The sequence below is a fragment of the Zootoca vivipara genome, chromosome 1 (genome assembly GCF_965207765.1).
Source record: "Zootoca vivipara chromosome 1, rZooViv2.hap1.1, whole genome shotgun sequence".
NCBI lineage: Eukaryota > Metazoa > Chordata > Lepidosauria > Squamata > Lacertidae > Zootoca > Zootoca vivipara.
In genome coordinates, this window is record NC_142582.1 from 19,168,638 (window position 1) to 19,186,772 (window position 18,135).

The 18,135-nt window shown below is 45.1% G+C and overlaps 1 protein-coding gene across 1 annotated transcript in view; it reads right to left on the reverse strand.

The window, feature by feature from the left end:
- The window catches only part of LOC118083835 (dynein axonemal heavy chain 11-like), a 236,863-nt gene that overhangs the window by 121,120 nt on the left and 97,608 nt on the right, over positions 1 to 18,135 (reverse strand). The window contains exons 43-45 of the mRNA XM_060272909.2: positions 17,072 to 17,222; positions 13,726 to 13,857; positions 10,752 to 10,925 (exon numbers count right to left, since the gene is read on the reverse strand). Of these exons, the coding sequence (XP_060128892.2) occupies positions 10,752 to 10,925; positions 13,726 to 13,857; positions 17,072 to 17,222 (457 nt within the window). The remainder of the gene's footprint in view (positions 1 to 10,751; positions 10,926 to 13,725; positions 13,858 to 17,071; positions 17,223 to 18,135) is intronic.

Sequence of the window (18,135 nt, forward strand, 5' to 3'; positions counted from 1 at the left end):
AACAAGTGGAGCAGTGCATTTAAAAGATCTATTGATATCGTTGCACCTCCATTGTTCAAACTGAAACTTCCCTGGTAGCAGTCTACAAGGTCTTTCCCTTCCCTGTGTCTCTCCATCAGCCTTTTACTCAGCAAAAACTAGGCACTAAGTGCACCATGCAGGCTGCAACAACCGCTGGGTTCTTCAAAGCTCTTGCCACCCATAAGCCCAGGACTACAAACTCTGATTTCCACTCTTGATGTGGTAGGATAGAGATCTCAGAACCTAAGCTTCAGGGAGTCAGCAACAACCGGTCACAATCTTAAACCCCACACCACCCCAAATGCAATGATCGGTGTGATGTCGATGTCATCTGAGGATCTAAGATGGTACCATCCACTGCCAATGGTTCTTGAACCGAGGCGGAACGTGACTATTGTTTTAAATTGCTACCTGCCATGTGTGTAAGTGACTGGGGCCGACAGTGGCAGAGCTGGATGGAGTCCCTGCTTCACGTCTCTTTGGCTTGGCACTACAACAGCCAACACCCTCAACTCCCTTGCGCACACTCTATCTATGCCTGACCAATCCTGAGACCCCTGGCAGTGAGTGGGGCCTTAAAATATGAGATGAGCTCTTTTTCAGCTCCAGGCCACTGATACCATGTGAACGCCATCTTAAATCCTCCCAAATAGAAGAAGAAGAGGAGGAGTTTGGATTTGATATCCCGCTTTATCACTACCCAAAGGAGTCTCAAAGCGGCTAACATTCTCCTTTCCCTTCCTCCCCCACAACAAACACTCTGTGAGGTGAGTGAGGCTGAGAGACTTCAAAGAAGTGTGATGAGCCCAAGGTCACCCAGCAGCTGCATGTGGAGGAGCGGAGACGCGAACCCGGTTCCCCAGATGACGAGTCCACCGCTCTTAACCACTACACCACAATGCCCAATACCACATCAGATTGGGCATTGACTGTTGAGGACCTAAAATGCCAGCTGCGTACTACAAGGGGTGCCAACTTGAATAAAATATTGGGGGGGGGAGGCAGGTAAGCCCAACCCCGCCTAATCAATCGCATGACATGGTCCACTTGAATGGCAATGCCCATCTACTTTTGAGGGCCCAGCACCCTAAAATATTTTATTGGAGAGGCCAAAAGGACCTTGGCCCCTAGGAGCTGGCAAAGCAGGTGCATCTACCCCTTCCCTCTTAAGGAGGCATCTTGTTCTTGTTGCTTTGAATATGAAGATGTAAAAATGTATATAATCTATCTTTGCTCTATACCAGGGGTGTCAAACTCAAATTCATCGGGGGCCGCATCAGCAGTTTGGTCACCCTCAAAGGGCCGGTTGTATCTGTAGGACTATGTGTCCACTCTTTATTATCATAAATTATTGTCACTGCATTCAATTATTACTGTTTTTTTGTAATAATGTAAGTAATAACTAGCTCTGAAAGCAGAAACATAGTCAGAATAATGGCAAGAAGATATTCAAATGTACAATTATTGTACAATATATTGAAAAATGATTTTTGGTAACTGCATTGGGTGGTGGAGGCTCACTAGGGTTTCATGCAGGACCTTTGCAGAGCTACTAGTACCTGGAGATGCTGGGGTCCTTCTGCATGCAGGACAGATGTTCGGCCAGTGAGCCACCACCCTTCACCAAAGGGACTGGCTGAGGTTGACTCACTGGAGCTGCTCTCCTGGTTCCAGGGTTTAAGGGCCAGAAGTATAAAGCAGCATCCTATGTTTCTGAGGAGAGGGAGAGGGAGAGGGAGGGGAGGGGAGGGAGGGAGGAAGGAAGAAAAGAGGGAGTGGGAGGGAGAGAGGAAGGAAGGAAAGAGGGGAGAGAAAGAAGAGTAGGAAATAAGGAAGGGAATAAAGAAGGAAAGAAAAAGAAAGAGAGAGAGAAGACGGAAAGGGAGAAAGAAAGAAGGAAGGAAGTAGAGGGAAAGAAAGAATAAGAATGAGGGAGAGGAAGAAAGATGGGAAGGACGGAAGGAAGAAAGGAAGGAAGTAAGGAAGAAAGAAAGAAAATAGGGAGCAGGAGGGAGAGAGGAAGGAAAGAGGTGAGAGAAAGAAGAGTAGGAAAGAAGGAATAAAGAAGGAAAGAAAAAGAAAGAGGGAGAGAAGACAGAGATAAAGAAGGAAGGAAGGAGAGGGAAAGAAAGAATAAGAACGAGAGATAGGAAGAAAGAAAGGGAAGGGGGGGGGTCGCCGCCTTGATTCAGGGCCAGAAAAGAGCGCGAAGGGACCCCCCCCCCCGGCCCCAGCTGTTTGTCGGCGCTTTGTCGGCGCGGCGCTTCAGCAGCAAGGTCCCGCTGCTGGGTCCTGCTGGCTGGGGCGCTTGGCGGGCCACATGACGAGGTCTGGCGGGCCGGATTTGGCCCCCGGGCCTTGTGTTTGACACCCATGCTCTATACAGTGAAGCAGATTATTAATCAATCGAAGTAAAGAAACAACCCTGTGACACCATACTCACTTTCCCAGGAAGAAGGAAGAACATTAATATTCATAACATCTAGAATCCAGCTCCCAATTTGCCATAAAATTCTAATGACTCCTAGAAAAGCAACCCAAAGCAGGAGTGAAATGGCCAACCCACCGCCAGCAAGACAATGATAACCAGACATTTGCAAGTCAGCCACCAAACAACGTACTCCAAGTTCCCCAGAATGTTCAATATTGCAATGAAAAGCTCCCATTGTAGTTCAAATAAGTCTTCACTATGAGTGCATTGGATCATTTACCTTAACAATGCGAACGTGCTCTCATTATCATGTTCAACTTGATTAGTGCATAGTCTAACATTTAAAAGTGCACTTCAGATGGAAGAATGTATGAATGCATGATTGGTTCCTAATAAATTGAGCAACCTCCTAATGAACTGTGAGGGATCTAGAAGGAACCCGTGGATAGACACAGAGAAAAGGATGTTTCCCCCTCACCCCCCCCCAACACGCAGAGCTCACCGTATCACTAAGCTGATCAACAGTTATGTTGAGAATTTGGAAAGCTATATGCCTAAGGAAGATGGGTATCACAGGGCTGGCTGATTTGCTGAAAGTAATAATGAGGCTGCACAGGTAACACTTATCACTGAAGAAAAACCTATCTAGGTCTCCTTTGCCTACCTTGCTTTACAGTGGAAAACACTGGTTCTGCCGGTGAGCAAGCTGCAAAAAGTACAGCTAGAAAATAATCCATTGTATTCCCTAACCCCTGTGCCTGTCTCCCTACCTGCCACGCTCCCCCTTCTTCACTTGTACAGTGGTACCTCTGGATACGTACCTGATACGTTCCGGGGTGCCGTTTGCACCCCGAAAGGTACACATCCAGAGCGGCACTTTTGAGCATGTGCCAATAGAGCACTTCTGCACACGAGCAAAGCGTGCAGAACGCTTCTGCGCATGCACGCGTGGTGAAACCCAAAAGTAAACACTTCCGGGTCCCCCGCGTTCTTAAGTTGAAAATACGCAACCCGCAGCTAACGCAACCTGATGTATGACTGTATACTGATAGAGAGGCTGCAGAATATCTGGTAAAAAGGGTGTAGTGAGGGCTTCCGTATACCAGTTGCAGGTGTTCTCACTCCCACTAACCCACCTAATAAAAAATCGGTCAGGGAAATCCCGGAGGTGGCATGGCATAAGATTATAACAGATTTCTTTTTTTAAAAGGCTGAATAGTGGGCCCTTTCTCTCATGCTCCATTCGTTAACTGCCAACCTTCCTATCAGCAAGACCACAGCACGACATTTACCTATTTTATTGTAGAGTAGCAGCCACATACTCTCTCTGTTCCCACTTGCATTTCGAGGTGGTGCAGTCAAAGAATAGATATGCTACAAGTTATTTCTGAATTGTACAGACAAGCTCTTAACAAAGGCAGAGCATCTAGATAGCTGGCGACGTTAAAACAATTGTAATTTTGCGAACTTTACACACTACTTTCACTTTTACGTCGCCGCACACGAGTTTCTCATTGTTGTATTATGAGGGCTGGACCAAGGAAGGGCAGTGGTCAGGAGCTGGGAATTGAGAGATGGGCTTGAAAGGCAATCAGGAGCCAAGCAACCAGTAAGGGCAATACATTTGCAACTTGCTACCTGCTTCTTTCCATTGGGAGTTGGTGGTGCCTACTTCCTGCGGGCATTCACTAACTGGATAGGAGGATTCTCTAACTGACCTATTTACCCTGGCTTTTGACACCTGAGATGTATATTTTTAAGACCCATCCTATCTTTCTGACTGCAATTTGTTTTAGACTGCTTTTTAACTTGGTTTTAATTGCGGCAATCCACCATGGGATTTGGGAAGGCAGGGTAATAACTTAAAGTATAACAACAATAACACTGCAGAAAGGGGGGGGACACTTCATGGCTTCACCTCATCTATTGATGAGCCAACCATTCTTGGAAAATTCCCCTGAAACATTCCTCTGCACCTTTCTTAAATATAGAAGATTTTAGAACTAGAATTCTTGCACAGGTGATGGGTTTTACTGAATAGAGGTTGTTTACTTTCTTCCTATTGCTCAGACGTGTGTTTGTGTGTGTGCACTTCTGAAGAAGTTATGAAGAATATTAAAGTTTGTAACTACACCATAAACTTAGATTGGTTTTATACTAAGTTAAGGTGCTTAGCTTTCCCCATAGAATTCTGGGAAATGTAGTTCAATTAGCAGACCCCTCTATTAGAGGTTCCTTACCACCACCACCCTGAAGGGACGCAGGTGGCGCTGTGGTCCAAACCACTGAGCCTAGGGCTTGCCGATCAGAAGGTCGGAGGTTCAAATCCCTGAGACGGGGTGAGCTCCTGTTGTTCGGTCCAAGCTCCTGCCCACCTAGCAGTTCGAAAGCATGTCAAAGTGCAAGTAGATAAATAGGGACCGCTCCGGTGGGAAGGTAAATGGCGTTTCCGCGCGCTGCTCTGGTTCACCAGAAGCAGCTTAGTCATACTGGCCACATGACCCGGAAGCTGTCTGTGGACAAACACCGGCTCCCTCGGCCTATAGAGCGAGATGAGCGCTGCAACCCCAGAGTCGTCCGCGACTGGACCTAACGGTCAGGGGTACCTTTACCTTTACCACCACCACCCATCTATAATTCCCAAGTAGGGATGGGAAACATTTTCGGGCTGGCAGACCAGATCCTTATCTTCCCACCGCTGGAGGGCCAAACTCGACAGGCAGATAGGCTGCCCACTTGTCAGTCACCTGACATGGGATCTATAGTATAAATATGCCTCTCTCACCACTCCTTGGCCCCAATGCAGTGTAAAAAAATTACGCTTAGGTCCCACTGAAATCAATAGGATAAATATGTTGCAGCTAACTAGAGCTTATAAATGTCAAAGGGTCCTAAGTGGAACCAACTTTCTTTTGATTGGTGGCCTTGTTTATATTTACTGGATCCATAAAAAAAAACCCCCGCACAACTCTACACAAAGACAAGCCTCCCCTCTTTTCCAAGTTCTCAATTTTTAAAAATAGTTCCCCTTTCTTAATGGGCTAAAATAAAGCATTACCATATTTTGCTAAATATTGAAATGCTATTTTAATGTTTCATATATTTTCACTGCCTCCTTTTTGGAGCCAATTACAAAACCACTCCATTTAGGAACAACGGAAACTATTATTTTGTCTACTTTTTTCAGAATCAACTGTACGATAGGATGTTTCCTGCCACAGTTATTTGCAGCTTTCAAGTATTTGGAGAACAGAACACACCTTGGGAAGATGGCAAAACATAGCCACCACAATTTCCTAGACTCCAGTCAGTTCCATCCTACCCTTCCTTTTCTTTTTTTTCCTCTTCAGTGAGCTTTGCATAAGGCTAACCCACACCCACACGGATTTCTATAATATCCAGGAGGGGAAGGGGGGGGGGAGAGAAGAATGACAATGAATAATGTGTTGTAGGTGGAAAATGCCTTGAAGAAACCTAAATTGTAACAGGGAAAAAATGACATTTTAGATTTTAAATGTTACACAGTTTTTATAAAGCTTCAGTCAATTTATTTTATTTATTCTAATGAAGAGCATTACAACTGCTTTACTGCACTGAAGCAAGCATCGATCACACCATTAATCACACCTTGTGAATAGTCACAAATCAAGTCCTAACAGCAAGCACTGAATCAGGAGCAATGAAGCATAAACTCCTTCACAATTTATGATCTCTCCAATTGCATCTTTTCAACCATTAAATTGCAAGATACCATAAATTTTTATCTTCTTCACTTCAGTCACATTATTGATTCTGCCTTGTGAAATATAGAATAGCTGTAAATCTAGGCGATTGAATTAAATTTAAAGTCTTGACTTCAGAAAAGAAACCCAACACACTGCTATGGCCGTTAATTTGCACAGAGGAACAAATGATAGAAACATTAAAATTTAAATGGACAACAGGGATTCCCAAGAACCATCGTTCTGTCAATCCCGGGCCATGTCAACCTTGAGCGTTTTTCTTTGAGCCAAATTATAAAAGTGCATGGCAACTAATTCAGATAAGAAGAGACTCTGGGTAGGAGGGAGGGTTGACCACTGGCTGTCTTCACTAGGAGCAAAACCACACCACCACAACCACCAGGAAGCAAATTCTGTCCTTGCCTAATATCCCTAATTTCAATCAGTTGGCAGCTGTTTAGGAGAAAGAGGTTTTCTGTAATGTGTAGGGAGCCTGTGACCTTTCAGCTGTTGCCAGAGTACTTCCCTCATCCATGCTGTCAGGGGGACTCCCTACAGGGAGCCTCCCCCCATCATCCTGACCAGCACTTTTCCCAGCGACCATAGCTGCCATGTTTTCCCTTTTCTCGCGAGGAAGCCTATTCAGCATAAGGGAATTTCCCTTTAAAAAAGGGAGAACTTGGCAGCTGTGCCAGCGATAGCGGGTCAGGGGGAAGCAGAATGGAGGTGGGAAGGCTCAGTGAGGCATCAGAGCCCTGGCAACGCTCTGGGGAACAGATGGCGGAGGAAGGGCTCAGCGACGTATAGGAGCCCTTGCACCACTCTGACCAACTAGGGGAGGAGGGACGGCTCAGGGAGGCATCTGAGCCCGGGCACTGCTCCGGCTGGCAAAGGGAAGAAGGGGCGCCCGAATTGAGGCGCACGCCCAAACGCAGGTCGAGGGGGTGGCGTTTCAGGGTGCCCAGGTTATTATGCTGGCCCCGAAGCCGGCGGGCGCCATTGCCGGGTTCTGAGAGTGACTAGGAGGTCATGTTTTCTGCTATCTCTGCACTGTAAATAGTATGCACAATAAAACCTTTAAAGACACAACGGACTGGAGCATCTTTACTCGGGAGTAGCCGCAACAATTCCCTGACACATGCTGACTGTGGTTGATGGGAGTTGGAGTCCAGCCACATCTGTGAGACTACAGTTTCCCCACCCTGATCTAAATAGTATTTGGCAAGATGGCATTTACTAAGGAACAGAGAGGAGGAAAAGGGACAAGAGGGTTTCATTTTGTTTCTCCCTTTTTCGCTTGCCAGTTGAAAAGGATCAGAACAACATTCATCATGGTGGCTTCCGATTTTGGCATCTATAATCCTCCAAAGTCTTGGCCAATCTGTTGTTTAAAATATATGTCTATCATAGGAGTCAACTCCTAGGGGCCAAGGTTCCTTCACGTGCCCCCCAATTAAAAATTTGAGGGGGCTCGGGCTCCCCAAAGTTGATAGGCATTGCCATTCAAATGGTGTCTTGTGATCGATTATGTGGAGCGGGGCTTACCTGGCCCCCTCCGCAACATTTTATTCAAGTTGGCACCCCTAGTCTACATTGTGGGTTTCTTGTGTTTGTGTTCTGAAATGTGAAATCAAAATAGAGAACCCAAACAGATCTTAGAGGTCAAGAAGACGGGGACTGTCAGATGAACCTTGGAGCAGAGAAAATGTAGCTCATCAGCCTTTAGGAAAACTGGAAACATTCTATAGAAAGTGTGTGGATAATGTCATTATATAGTTTAGCCAGTAGGTGGCACTAGAGGGGAATTTTTTAATGGCCTGTTTGTCTTATGTTAGCAGACACCTCTGCTGGATCAGAGGTTTCACCTATTCACTATCCACTCTTTGGGTGAGATACAACCACTAAGGTGCAAGCCGGACAGAACAATTTTCCTTCACTTTCCTGCCCCCCCCCCCCGGCACTGTTCTGGGGTTTCTCCTGACCTTCATGAGCAGATTTGGGGAGGGCTTGGGAACATATCCTCTTTCGTCTGTTCCATTATCTCCCCTCTCGTGTGTGTGTGTGAGAGAGAGAGAGAGAGAGAGAGAGAGAGAGAGAGAGAGAGAGAGGCAAAGGTAGAGCTGTTTACTCCCCTCTTTTACACTGCTATTCCTGCTTATATTGTTGCTTTTGATGCAGCTACAAATTTAATGTTGTAATGTGATTTGATTTTGCTGTTGTAAGCTGTTCTGCTTTCTTTTCAAGAAGACAGTGGTCTTCTTGAAAACAATAAACAATAAAAAAAGAGAAATGCCGATAGACTGCTCTGTGAATGAACAGGTGAGGGAGAGCAATGGTTTCTTCAAAGTCATCAATCTGCTCCTCAATGTTTACAATCTTAACTATGTCTACTCAAGTAATAAACCCTACTGAGGGTGCTTTACTGTCCTGATCCACTGGACCAAAGGTAGGCTCATGAGAGTGGCTTGGTGCAGGGATACCAAAGAATAATGTCAAATACACCAGGGTGCTTTATTATAAGAAAAACTGTACTTACAGCACAACCTAAGGAGCCCCACTGCCTTTGCAGATGCAGAACGAACAGTGAGATGTCATCATGACTTGTCCACACCCAAGCAAACATTTATACATTTTCAATACCCAAAGCAGCATAGGTCAGTTTGGCCAGACCTTCACATCAATTCACCTGACCGGTGAGATAATAGGTGACAGCTATCCAAAGCTTGCAGATAGCTCCCCTTTCTGTGACAAGAGCCCAGCATCCCAGGGTTCACAGATAAGCACATCATCAAAGTGAGCCAATTACAGTAGCATATCTCAAAGCAAGTGAATATAAACATATTTGAGTTCATTCTTGCAACAACTACCAATTAATTTTGGGGTTATCTTGACTTCCAGGCAGAGGGCCTTCTCGGTAGTGGCGCCCTCCCTGTGGAACACCTTCCCTTCAGATGTAAAAAGGAGATAAAGAACTATACAACTTTTAGAAGACATCTGAAGGCAGCCCTGTATCTGGAAGTTTTTAATGTTTGGTGCTTTGTTGTGATTTCTATATTCTGCAAGCCGCCCAGAGTGGCTGGGGAAACACAGCCAGATGGGTGGGGAATAATAATAATAATAATAATAATAATAATAATAATAATAATAATAATAATAATAATAATAGGGTTTGCAGGCCTTCAGGAACATTTCAACACAATTACACAATTTAAAGCATTTGGCTTCCCCTAAGAAAATTTTGGGCAGTGTAGTTTACCCCTCAAGGAACTACAATTCCCAGCACCCTTAACAAACTACAATTCCCAGGATTCTTTGCGGGGGGGAGTCATGAGCTTTAAATGTATGGTGTTTATGCAGCCTGCATTCATTTGGGCTTACTCCCAGGCAACTGAGGTTAGCAATCTGAGCTATTTGTAATGACAAAGGTATGCTTTTCCTTTGCTCTTGCACATGGAGAAAGTTGAAGGATGGCAGAAAAAGTGTCAACGGAATTAATAGGTATGAGCAGGAGCTAGAACTCGAGCACAGGGGGCAAGGAACTGCATCTGCTCACACCAAAGCAACACTGCAGCTAGCATCGTTCAAGCAAAACACCTCTGTGGGATGACCCGCCACCCTGGCTTCTTGAGGTCATTGACAGCTAAACTGTACCCTGGCTTTAGGGAAGTTGAACTGACCTCTTGCGGTCCTCTGTCTCCCCCTAAATATTGAAGAGAGGTTCTCTCAGGCGTCCACTCCCTACTGGTTGCTTTCCCCCTCTTCTGCCTGAGTTTCTCATTCCTTCTTGATGGAAAGGGTAGGGGTAGCGTCTCTTGGAACGTTCTTTGCCCCTCTGAGCGCACAGAGATTGTCTCACTCTCACATGTCTCCTCCTCCCTGGAAGGAGCTAGAAGGGGCAGTGGGACAACCCCACTGTGGAAATAACATGGGAGGGAAATCAAGGGGTTACTAGTGGCCAATCCTCTCCCCCCCCCCACTAAGCTGGGAAGAATGCAGAGAGAAGAAACGCCATGGTGCACCTGTAGCAGCAAGACTGAGTGCCTTCATCTGCTCCAGCTGCAACAAAACATGTCTCTCCCATATCATTCTCTCCAGCCACAGTAGGCACTGTAAGTTTCCAACGGCATGGCTCTATTTCTGAAGGTGCATTCTCCCATTGTCTCCTGAGACAGACAGGTGCCAGCAATATTATAGTGGAGCCCGGTGGCCCCTTCCCTGGGATCGTCCTCTCCCCAGTCTGCGCTCCCCGTTAGCTCATCCTTCTCCTGGGTCTGCCAGGCCCTGACACAGGATATGCATGGATAAAATATTACTATACTTATAGGAATCTTTGGGACTTCTTCCCAGCTATAATGTCAAGACAAAACCCAATAAATAGAACATGCTTTAACAAAACCCTTTCCGTAATAACAATGTGCTTTCCACTGGTGCAGTATTCCTTGTGTTGTGACACTGCTTTGATAATTAGCAACACTTGAACTCCAACTTGTTATGCACTTTGTGTTCCCCATAATCCAGCCGTAATTATCCAGATATGTGCTGCTTCTCTTATGACTAATTGCAGTGGATTGTCCTACCTGGAGAGGGACATCTGCTTCTATTTCGGTGCCTGGAATTTTCTCACTCCACAAAGTAAATTTTTTCGTATCCGGGTCAATGAAGTAATCAAAAACCGTCCCTTGGGAAGGAAATTTTATTGTCCGCATTTCTTTGATCCACCATCTACTAAACTCCATGCGATAATCAATTAGCTGAAAAACAGAACAAAGGGGAGCCAGACATTAAACACGGGGAGAGATGTGCTAGCCCGACTGTGAGCGTTTTATTTGTTTCTTGGTTTGCTTGCTTGCTTGTTCTGTTTTGCAGGCACCCAAAATAGCTGCCATCCTCTGGGTGACGTTCAAGGAATATTTTAAACAATTAAAGCAGCCCTAGAACAACCAAGGGGCATAGCTCAGCATGAGAACGCATACATTGCATGTACTGCAGAAGATCCTTGGATCAAACAGGGCTGGGAAAGGCTGCTGTCTGGAGATCCAGTGCCTATCATTGTAGACGAGAGTCAGCCAGATGAACCAAGGCTCTGTTTAAATAAAAGACAGCTTATTATGTTCCTTACCATTATAAAACAGAGAGGAAAGCTTAAAGGAAAAAACCAAGTGGGAATGTTAAGTTCATAGCTTAGAAACTCCAGGAACTGAAGGACTTTCTCCCAAACTATGTTCACTGATCTTAAGTTATGGGAAATAACTCAAGGAGCTATTCGATAGCAACCTTTTAACCCTGAGGTTTCCTAGACTGTCTTATTTTCTGACAATGGAAATACCAAGGCACTTTATTCTTTTATAATCATATATTGCTGCATGCTTTCGGGTGACACCAGAGAGCACAGAGTTACACGAGAAACAAAGGGAAGTGGCCACAGAGTTTTTCTGGAAGCAAAAATGCCATTTGGTTCATGCTAAGTCCCTCATTCACAGAATACTGAATGCCCACCCTAACATACTGTCACATTCAAAGCCTTCTTCCAAGCCACACATAGCACATCAGAAAGATGCAGTAAATGTGGGCCAGGTTCTGGCACTTAACAATACATGCATCCGTGGTGTGATAGGGTTCAGCTTGCATCTTAAAGAAATCAAGCCAAGCAACTTGAGATATCTTGAGATATTAAAGAAAGGAAGGGAAGCAAGCATCTGGAAACACATTTGCCTTATTTCACTGTTCTGACAAATACAGACTTGGTAGCCGATCAGTGGCCTAAATCCACTCAAAAGAGGTAGTGATCTGCCAGCTACTTCATCAGTTGTTAGGGTGAAAAGTCTTCTATCACACCCAATATTAACTAGATGCTGGTAGGAGACCCTGGGAAGTGGTAAAAGGAAACAGGAGGCTCAGAGTATTTCCTGGGTCTGTGTCCCTGTTGAGAGAACAGTCATGAATCATTAGGCTGAGAAAAGTTCCTTCCTGTTGGATCAGTTATATCACGGATATGTGATCTTGCTGGCAGAAAATTACTGTGATCGTCTCACGCTTTTCCTTCAGAACTTGTAAGAAGTTAGTGGGATAGTTGGCTTGTGGGATGGTAGGTGCTAGAGATTAGAAAAACCCTATAGTGTATATTATGTTTCCCAGGGCCAAAAATGTTTATCAAGTGTCAAAGGTAAGAAATGGAAACTGTAGAACATATTGCCACAAGAAAGAACCCAAAGAAAAGGGCATGAATAACTAGCAACATGGCAGAACAGCTGTGCTACATAAAAATATGTCCAGGCCTTATCTGTTGGCATGGACACTATATTCTGATTTCCGACCCCTACAGTACACAAAGGAGTGGCGTGTCCAGAACCATGTATAAATGCACATTAATTTTCTAGAATAATTGCTAAAATGCACATTTGAAGGTGGGTATCTTGGATGTATCACTTTGGGGTGACAGAAGGTAAAAGTGAAGAACATCACTGTTGTTCAGCAACTAGGCAAAGGTGGCGCTGTGGGTTAAACCACAGAGCCTAGGGCTTGCCGATCAGAAGGTCGGTGGTTCAAATCCCTGCGACGGGATGAGCTCCCGTTGCTCGCTCCCAGCTCCTGCCAACCTAGCAGTTCGAAAGCATGTCAAAGTGCAAGTAGATAAATAGGTACCGCTACAGCGGGAAGGTAAACGGCGTTTCCGTGTGCTGCTGTGGTTCGCCAAAAGCAGCTTTGTCATGCTGGCCACATGACCTGGAAGCTGTACGCTGGCTAACTTGGCCAATAATGCGAGATGAGCGCCGCAACCCCAGAGTCGGTCACGACTGGACCTAATGGTCAGGGGTCCCTTTACCTTTTATGTAAATACAGTCGTACCTTGGAAGTTGAACGGAATCTGTTCCGGATGTCCGTTCGACTTCCAAAACATTCAGAAACTAAGGTGTGGCTCCTGCAGCCAATCGGAAGCCGCATCAGACATTCGGGTTCTGAAGAACGTTCGCAAACTGGAACACTCACTTCCGGGTTTGCGGCGTTCGTGAGCCAGAATGTTTGACTCACAAGGTGTTCGACTTCTGAAGTACAACTGTATAAAACACACACACACACAGCCATAATTTTGCAGTTAATGATACAAATATTACTGGCTTATTTTTCCTGTCTCATTTCTTATTGAAAATATATTGGAAGCAGTGGGGTGCAGTCAGTAGACTACAGGGACTAGGCTAGTCCCATAAATGTTCCTGGAAAATTAAGAGTATTAAAGTATTAAAGCCTGGCGCCTCCTTCCCAAGGAAGCTTCTCTTCCTGACTTAGGGAGGGAGGCACAATGCTCATGCACGTGACGTCGCCCACCCCCCACCCCGCTGTCACTCTTGCAAGCTGGTGCCTCTGGCCCTAATTGTTCCCCTACAACAAATTTCACTGTGCGCCATTGATTGGAAGATAGAATCATAGAATTGTTGAGTTGAACAGGACTTCATAGGTCATGTAGCCCAACCCTGTGCGATGCAGGAATGGTTGCTGTCAAACTTGAAGAGAATACCAAAATACTGTTATCTTCCCTCAAAACCAGTCACTCACCTGGTCTTGGAACAAAGCACCACCGAAGGCCCATACGCTTGCAAATGCAAAATATACTTCATAGAGTTCACGAGGAGAGTCTGGGGGAGCGTTCTCCGGGGTCAGGAGACAATCCAGTAATGAACACAAAGTCTCCAGTGAAAATGAATAAAAAGGAAGGAGAGAATAAAGATCCTTTATATTCTTATTTCTACTTCTATAGCTGCTACTGTCCCAATACAATAAATATTTTAAAACACTTATTTAGTTTCACATAACCATTGTGATGTATTTATCATTGCAGGGGATTGCACCTGACTACGTTCTCCTTGGGGTAGGCGCATTGAAATTAATAGACCATGCCCATTAATTTCAGTGGGTCTCCTCTGGTATCAGATTTGACATAGAAGAAAAGTCACACACAGGAGACCAAAGCAATGAGTCGAGGGCAACTTCCCTTTATTATAGGTGTGGGGTTGATTTAGGAAAGTGGCGTGGCACACCCGCCGATCCTCTAGGATTAGGAAGTGTAATACTGGCAAGCCAGTACAATGACAGGTCAGGAGGTAAAGGCATAGGTCAGTTACACTGGATGGGGCTTGGTGGATCTGGAAATATTGGGATAGATCTGGCTGAAGCAGGCTTGACAGGAGAAGACCAGGATGGGTCACACTTGGGTCAGGAAGAAGCAATGGTATACAGGTAGAGCAGGCATGTCAAACCTGCGGCCCTCCAGATGTTTTGGCCTACAACTCCCATGATCCCTAGCTAGCAGGACCAGTGGTTGGGGAAGATGGGAATTGTAGTCCAAAACATCTGGAGGGCCGCAGGTTTGACATGCCTGAGGTAGAGTCTTGGAAAAGTACTGAGGGTCACAAGACGGAGAGGAGGGGGGTGTTTAAAGAGCAGGCATGTGACAGGTACATGATGTGTGGGATGTGCAGTTCACCACTTCCTTCATGGCGGAAATTTTGGGTGTTGGCAGGAAGTGACATGTACCCAGTCATTACTATGCATGAGGCTACACTCCTGTAATTGGTTGGAATCTGCATTGCAAGTTAATCATTAGCTGTCAAAGTTGCTGTCAATAAATACAAGCTCCTGAGCTACGCCCAGGGTTGGCCTTTGGGGAACTCAGCCTTGTCTCCCGTCTCGTTATTGGATTATCCATTACTACATATAGGCAGGAAAGTCCGCTGGGTATCTGCTCCTGCGATATGTTAGGCACACCTAAGCAACACCCACAAATTGTTAGACTGAAGAGGGAGGGGAAAGATTAATCCCCAGTGTGGATCTATGAGAATCAAACACTGCAGAAGGAGGAGTTGTTTGAGAGCTGGGATGAAGGACTGGAAACTGTATTCAGCCACTGAAAAGTGGTAACTGATGGAATTTGCCATATACTATTCCTGGAGGGTGTCACGTGGCAGTGGTAGAGGCAGAGAGGTTCACACTAAGATGTGGTCCTTTAGATGTTAAACTACAACTCCCATCATCTCTGACCACTGGCCATGTTGGCTAGGTTTGATGGGAATTGTAGTCCAGCAACATCTGGAGGATCAAAGGTAAGCCGTGCCTGGTCTATGGGAATGTGTTCTGCATGCAAAGCCTGTTTTCAGAAAGCGTTGATATTGGTAGGGCTGGCATATGTCCCAGACATTACTTGGATTTCAAAGGCAGAATTGATGTCTGGGGGGGGGGGGGATTTCCGAAAGGTAGCGCTTAGTCCTGGATCTTAGGCAAGTCAAATGACAAAACCGGGGGGGATTTTGGCATTCTTGTATAAGAAAAAGCTCAACAACTTTGGGTTTTGTCTAAAAAAAAACACTCAACAACTTCGGGGGTTTCCTAAACAAAGCTCAACAATCTTGGTGTTTTCCTTAACGAAAGTTCAGCAACTTTCATGGGGTCTTGGTTTTTACTTTTTGAAATATTGGTAACTGACATTATCCTCTTAAGCACACATACCTAGGTTGAAAGAGCAGAGGGAAGTCTCTATCAGACTGTGTTCATTTTGTGGGACTGGACCTACAAGGCGGAAGAGTGTTCTCTGTAATATATAGGTTGGGAACATATAGAGTTACTGAGCTTTGTGACAGCTGGAGATACTGGCTCAATTCCAGTATAACAGGGAAACATGAACTGTGCTGGGAGAATGGTGTCACAATGTGCAGATAGTCCTATCTGCTTCCCAGTTCAGCTCCTACAGATGAGCACAAAATTCACTCCTTTTCTTCTCCCCACTCCCAGGATTTCCAGAGTCTTGCCCTGTTCCACCTTTGCATGTGCACACAGACAGATGCACATCACACACACACACACACACACACACACACACACACACACAGAGAGAGAGAGAGAGAGAGAGACAGACAGACAGACAGACAGACAGACAGACAGACAGACAGACAGACAGACAGACAGACAGGTTTCTTCAATGAGCACTGCTGTAGTAGTCCTCCTTCTGGTGCAGAATCTATGCAAGCAAACTATATTAAATAAATATGTTTTTTAAAGTCATGGGGTGGGGACCCCAACCACACACTCTTTACCACTTTTGGAGCGCAGATGTGTGCGAATGACTCAAAAAAATAATACCCAAATGCAATATAACTGTGCTGTTCAAAAGACCCACATCTAAGTTCTCATTTGAGGTTTTTTCTGCCTTGTATGTTAGGCACACACACACAAAAATTGTTTTCATTTCTGGCTTTTGTTTTTTCCTCATAGAAAAATAATGTGATCCAGAAAGCTTAAAAAAAACAAAAACTCAAATGCTTCATATAAAAGCCTTATTCAAGTGCATAACTTCTGCACTCATTCAGAAATGCATATGGCATTTTAAAAATAACATTACTTAAGGAAAGTAAGGGCTTGTCCCATATAATGTCTGTTGTAATTTCAGTTGCTTGCTAAAGTAACTTCAGATCAAGCAACAATCTGTCCGGAATTCTGTACACTCCTAAATTGTTGAGCTCAATTTTATCAACAGCCAAATAACTTCATTGTAATTATGGAGTCTGTTTTAGAAAATGAAGCAAAACCGCCCTCACCTCCATAATGTTCCCATATTTCTTTTTTATATATGCTACTTGTACGAACAATAACTTGACTCTATAAGAGTCTTAAGAGTAGTCTTTTTGACTTTAAATGAGATTACTGTAGAGGGTGGCATCAGCCCTAATTCAGGAGGAAACAGTTACACAATCTGTGTCTGCTTTGTCACTTGAATCACAAAACACAAAACGTTAAACCATGCTGTGATTATAATGAAGTTCCTTCACACTAGGTCTGCATACTTGAATACTCTCACAATCACATCTCAGGAAGAGTGGCAGGCTGAAGATCCTGCTGCAGTTGTTGTTACCTGAACCATGCTGTTCTCTGGAACGGGGGTGATGGTTTTCAAGTTGCAGCGGACTTGCTCCAAGCAGTAAGGAACATATTTGTCAAAAAGGATGGTTAGATTTGCTCTTTCCGTCTGTGCTTTGCGAGTTTCAATCCAGCTAGTCACATATCTGTGAAAACAAACTTATTTTAGGGTGCTTCTCCTCCCCTGAATCAATTGCTTTTATTATGTTTGAAAGTGGGTTTATGAGAAGAGCAGAGGATTGTTTGCGGAGCTGCCTAGTGCTTGTACTGTATGTCCTTAGCTTGTTCAGCCTTATTTTACTTGCGTGTGGAGACCCTGTAACCTAGGCCTAGAAATAAATTCAGACATGACTCAGATTTTTGGTTTGGTTTTTGGAAGAATTTAGGCCAAAACTTTATTGATTACAAATCAAGTGAGTGGTTGCATAGGCTCTGGTTCCAAAGCTACCTAGGGTAGCGCTGACTCAGGACGCACCTCGAGTCAGCAGCCAGGTACACACCTGGGATGGGGGTCCTGACTGACAACTGCCAGTCAGGCCCTGATTCCCCCATGTGTGCCCAGAACTCTGAAGAGGGCATACCCCGCTTGGGGGAATACCAACCAGTAGTCCAATGGATTCCTTTAAGAGAAATACCCATGGATAGGGTGGTAAGGGCTCATTCCACCCTATCAGCATGAACCAGAGCCTATCCGCCAACCTTACAAGTTGTGACGAATTGCTATGTGGCAGGCAAAACCTAAGTGGCAACAGCCTATCAGCCAAGTGGGGGAAATTCCTGCCCCTGTCCCAAAGATGACAGCATAGCAAGGTCAAACGCAAGCCCTAAATTAGGGAGAGGTGGGTGGGTGTTCCGATGCTCAATGGCGGAGAAGGAAGCTCTCTACAGCATGAGCAGGGGTTATATGGGGTCCATCTGACTCCTTTGATTGGCATGCCCTCAGCCCAATTGCACCCCATCAGATGGACCACCAATAGGGTGTTGTGGCTGCTCCAATTGTCCCCACCCCAACACCTAGACCTGGTTGTCGGACCCACTGCAATGCGTGCCCTCTCTTGC